Genomic DNA, 4119 nt, shown 5'->3' on the forward strand with positions numbered 1-4119 from the left:
ATTTACCTCCAGTGATGCCAGTTAATTTACCTCCAGTGTTGCCAGTTAATTTACCTCCAGTGTTGCCAGTTAATTTACCTCCAATGTTACAAACGTTAGACCAAGACTGTTCAACTAAACTGCCCAGGGAGCCACAGTTACTGAAAGCCAAGTGCTCATGGGTCAGATATCCAGTAGTTCTTATCATTAAGTTACTTTGTTTTATAGTTAAAACGCTAGTTTTATTTAAAAATGAACCCATTGGTGGACCAAACTTAGGTCACCTGTGGGCCTGATTTGGCCCCTGGGACATCAGTTGAATACCCTGCTTTTGACTAACCTGTTGTTCCTTTTAATAAAGCCACGGAGTGACGTCCCATTCCCTGAGAGACAGCCGTCTCTTAACAGCCACCGTAGGGTCCTTCAGGAGATCACCTCCTATCAGGTATATTTTATGCGAAATGGCCCAGAACTACTAATTCTCTGTAGGAAATAATTAGGTTATAATCTGCTGGATAACTTATTGTGCCTCAGGCAGTGATGAGTTCACTTCAACAAAAGTTTTTGATGTTTCTTTTTAAAAAAAAAATTCACCTTTGTTTCACCTCTCAAGTTACCACTAAATATACTAAATTCCCCATTCTCTACACTTTACCTTAAGTTAAAAGCTTTAGGATAATTTTATAACACTTTTCATTAATAATAATTTCCACAACTTGGTATGTTTAATTAAGGACATTAAAGTCACACAACCATTGTAAACGTCATTTCTCAGCATTCGTGTTTTTATGTAAATGTGGTTATTTCTTCGAAGAGAATAACTCACAATTTAGGGTAACTTATTAGACTGTTAATTTCTCATTAGTGATGATTAATTTTCCTTCTTTCAAAAGTGGTGTAAAGGGGCAGGATAATTTATGAATCATTATGAATTTCTAAACTATTCAGTTCATATTGTGTATCTTACAACTATGGAGCAAGATGTCTGGACCTCCCTACTCAAGTTGTTGCCTCAGAGACCAGACCCTGGAACTGGATGGATGGATGGATGGATGGATGGGTAGAAGGCTGGATGGATGGATGGATGGATGGATGGAAGGATGGATGATGATGGATAGAAGGAAAGATGGATGGAAGGAAGGATGGATGGATGGATGGGTGGATGGATGGAAGGAAGGATGGATAAATGGATGATGGAAGGATAGAATGATGATGATGGATAGAAGGAAGGATGGATCGATGGGTGGATGGATGGATGGAAGGATGGAGGGATGGATGATGGAAGGATGGAGGGATGGCTGGATGAATGAATGGATGGATGATAGAAGGATGGATGGATGGATGATAGAAGGATGGATGGATGGAAGGATGGATGGATGGATGATGGAAGGATGGAGGGAGGGATGGATGGATGGATGGGGTTAAGTGTCTGGAGCAGGTTGAACCCAGGCTCAAGCAGGACTCAGAGAATACGAAGGATTAATTAACTAAAAATGTTTCTCTTCAAAAGCAAAGCGCTGACGTACATGGGTATCAGGAGACACGGAGGGAGGAATGCAGGAGTAGGAAGACATACCAGAGACAAAGCCCAGACAACGAGGAAGACCAAGATGCAGACTTATTAAATACCCCAACACAAATGACAGACAAGAACACCTGTGACAGAGACAATCAGGACAGCTGGGGACGCAGGAGCCAGGACAGACCACAAGAGGGCACCATCCTGACAAATGGATGGGTGGAAATCAAACATGTACAACTTTCAAACAGGAAATCTGTTTTATTTTTGTAAAACAACAAAACCATGAGAAAAATGCATTTTGAACAGTAATTGTTTCAAACAATATTAGTAAAATACACTTTACATTAGCATAAATAAAAGGTACAGTAGGTTGGTAATGGCATTAGTTGATTTTTCTTGTTGTTTCCTGCTTGGTTTCCTGAATGTCTGCTTCCTGTCCATTCAGGAGTTCCTCACTGTGTTTCTGTGCTCATGCCGTTGAGCTGCTGGAGAAAAACTGAAAAAGTAATCTGTCAAAGTCTTACATGTATCAAATGTATTTGTAGAGCTTGTTAACCTTTGGAGACTAGAACAAGACGTACGGTATTTAGAAAAGGAATATTCACAGCTGACAGCAACAAATCCAAAGTAGTAGGAAAGAATGACCTGTGGACGTAAACAGACTGTTTCACAGAAAATCACTGGAAACAGAGACACTCATCTGTCCAGCCAATACTCTCTTTTCCCTTGCAGGAGATGGTGCCTATCTCCTGCAGTCTGTGCAAGAGGTGGGGGACACCCTGGACAGGTCCCCACAGGGACACATGGAGACAATCGAGACAAACTCACATTTCCACTCACACCTAGGGACAATTTAGAATTGCTGATAAACCTAACATGTATGTCTTTGATCTGTGGGAGAAAACCGAAGAACCTGGGGCAAATATATGTTTCTTTGCTGCACTGGATGTTGGTTATGTACTGTAACCTCAGTTTCTGAGTATAGGTGAAGCTCTTTCAAGCTATCACTAGTGGAGTTTACCATTTGCACTCGCAACACTGAAAACATTGGTCCACACCACCTCCTTCGTGGGCCCCACCGCAGGCTGTATAAATTGTGCTGAGAGAGGTAATCTGCTCCCAAAGAGCTTCTTTCTTCAGCCAGATTTTCAAGGGCTGGGTCTATACTCACAGAACCTGGGGTTACACACAAAAACAAATGTTCTACGTATTTTGTGTAGGCTTCACCATGTAAAGCTATTGCCAGTGGGTTAAAGGTGAAGCAGGATGTACAAAGTATTTTATGCCTCAGTGGGCTTGTTCAATACCATAGTCACACAAACATCTGCACTTCTTTGAAATAATCAAGATGCAGCAGAAATATGTGCACACCCAGCACAGCAGGCGTCAGGCTGTGTCCAACAGACGAGCTGAGCAGACACCTCCCTGGCAGTTTACAGTGTATGTAAGCTGCTGCCTCTCGGTTGTCTGTGTGGACCAGAGCATGCTGATTCTGCAGCAGTGGAGAAAAGTGAGGAGCTCCAGGATGTTTACTTGGAGAGACGTGTGACAGGTGGACGTAAACCAGTGGTTCTGATGGACATATTCTAACACCTGCTTGATTGTCATGTGAAACGGTCTCTCTATGATGGATTTGTTGAAATTAGACAGATCCACAGATCCTCACCCTGGTGCACTGGCAAAAACTGGTGCTGGCTGCAGCCGGATGGAGGGGGCCACTGCAGGAAGAACCCAGGAAGTTGCAGCAGAGCATGGGAGGCACAGGTGTCCAAATGGGGCCACGCCACTTGTTCCAGACCTGTTCCCATGTGTCTGAGGATGATTGAATATGCTCCAGCACCAACTAGAAACGGGGAATGAACAGTCCTTTTTGACTGACGGGACCCTTCATTAGCTCTTTTTCAAATCTCTTGGGAATGGAGGATGAGAGTTGAAGCCACATTTCTCTGCAGTCCAGTCTGCCAGTCTTGCATGTGTGTAGTGCACATAGGTTCAAAATGATGTTCCCTGTGTTGCAGTACTTTCTTGTCCTTCAGTGGGAGATCCTCCTCTTTAGTTTCTTAGAGATGCTAAAGGCTAGCAAAGCCACGTTATTGGTTGCTGCAGCTGACTGAGCAGTGAACTAGTCAGTATGTTCAGTTAGTCTGGCCTTGGACCAATGGGGGACGGGGGCACAGGTCTGACTTTCCAGGCTGTTGTAAACATGGCGGCTGCTGTAGGAAGAGCTCTGTCCTTCAGTAGAAATGTTAAGGAGCTGGTTTCACCTTTGAGGTTTATTGCGGCACCAGTTCACCGCTACAGTATAGAGGTTTCAAGTACCGGGGAACCTATAACTCACACAGGCCAGGTGTTTGATACAAATGACACGAGGAGAGTCAGATTCACTGGGAAGCAGAAAGAGGTGAATAAGAACTTTGCCATTATGCTCGTGGCAGAAGAACCCGTGAGGCACGTTGAGACCAGGGTGGTGTCTTGTGATGGAGGTGGCGGAGCTCTTGGACACCCCAAAGTTTATATAAACTTGGATAAGGACACTAAAGTGGGCACGTGTGGCTACTGTGGACTGCGGTTCCAGCAGAAGCATCATCACTGAAACGTTGACACCCCCCCCCCCCCCC

At 44.1% G+C, this 4119-nt stretch overlaps 2 protein-coding genes across 2 annotated transcripts in view; one reads left to right on the plus strand and one right to left on the minus strand.

The window, feature by feature from the left end:
* Window positions 1–1953: 1953 nt before the first annotated feature.
* Window positions 1954–4119, minus strand: part of golt1a (golgi transport 1A) — an 8914-nt gene continuing 6748 nt past the window's right edge. Inside the window, exons 4-5 of the mRNA XM_037679082.1 lie at window positions 2083–2146; window positions 1954–1983 (exon numbers count right to left, since the gene is read on the minus strand). Of these exons, the coding sequence (XP_037535010.1) occupies window positions 1954–1983; window positions 2083–2146 (94 nt within the window). The remainder of the gene's footprint in view (window positions 1984–2082; window positions 2147–4119) is intronic.
* LOC119411652 (NADH dehydrogenase [ubiquinone] iron-sulfur protein 6, mitochondrial-like) lies at window positions 3545–4113 on the plus strand. Its single transcript, XM_037678557.1, has one exon. It carries the CDS (start codon window positions 3660–3662, stop codon window positions 4092–4094), a length of 435 nt encoding a protein of 144 aa, XP_037534485.1. The 5' UTR covers window positions 3545–3659; the 3' UTR covers window positions 4095–4113.

The sequence above is a fragment of the Nematolebias whitei genome, chromosome 7, assembly GCF_014905685.2.
Source record: "Nematolebias whitei isolate Nwh7 chromosome 7, NemWhi1, whole genome shotgun sequence".
Lineage (NCBI taxonomy): Eukaryota > Metazoa > Chordata > Actinopteri > Cyprinodontiformes > Rivulidae > Nematolebias > Nematolebias whitei.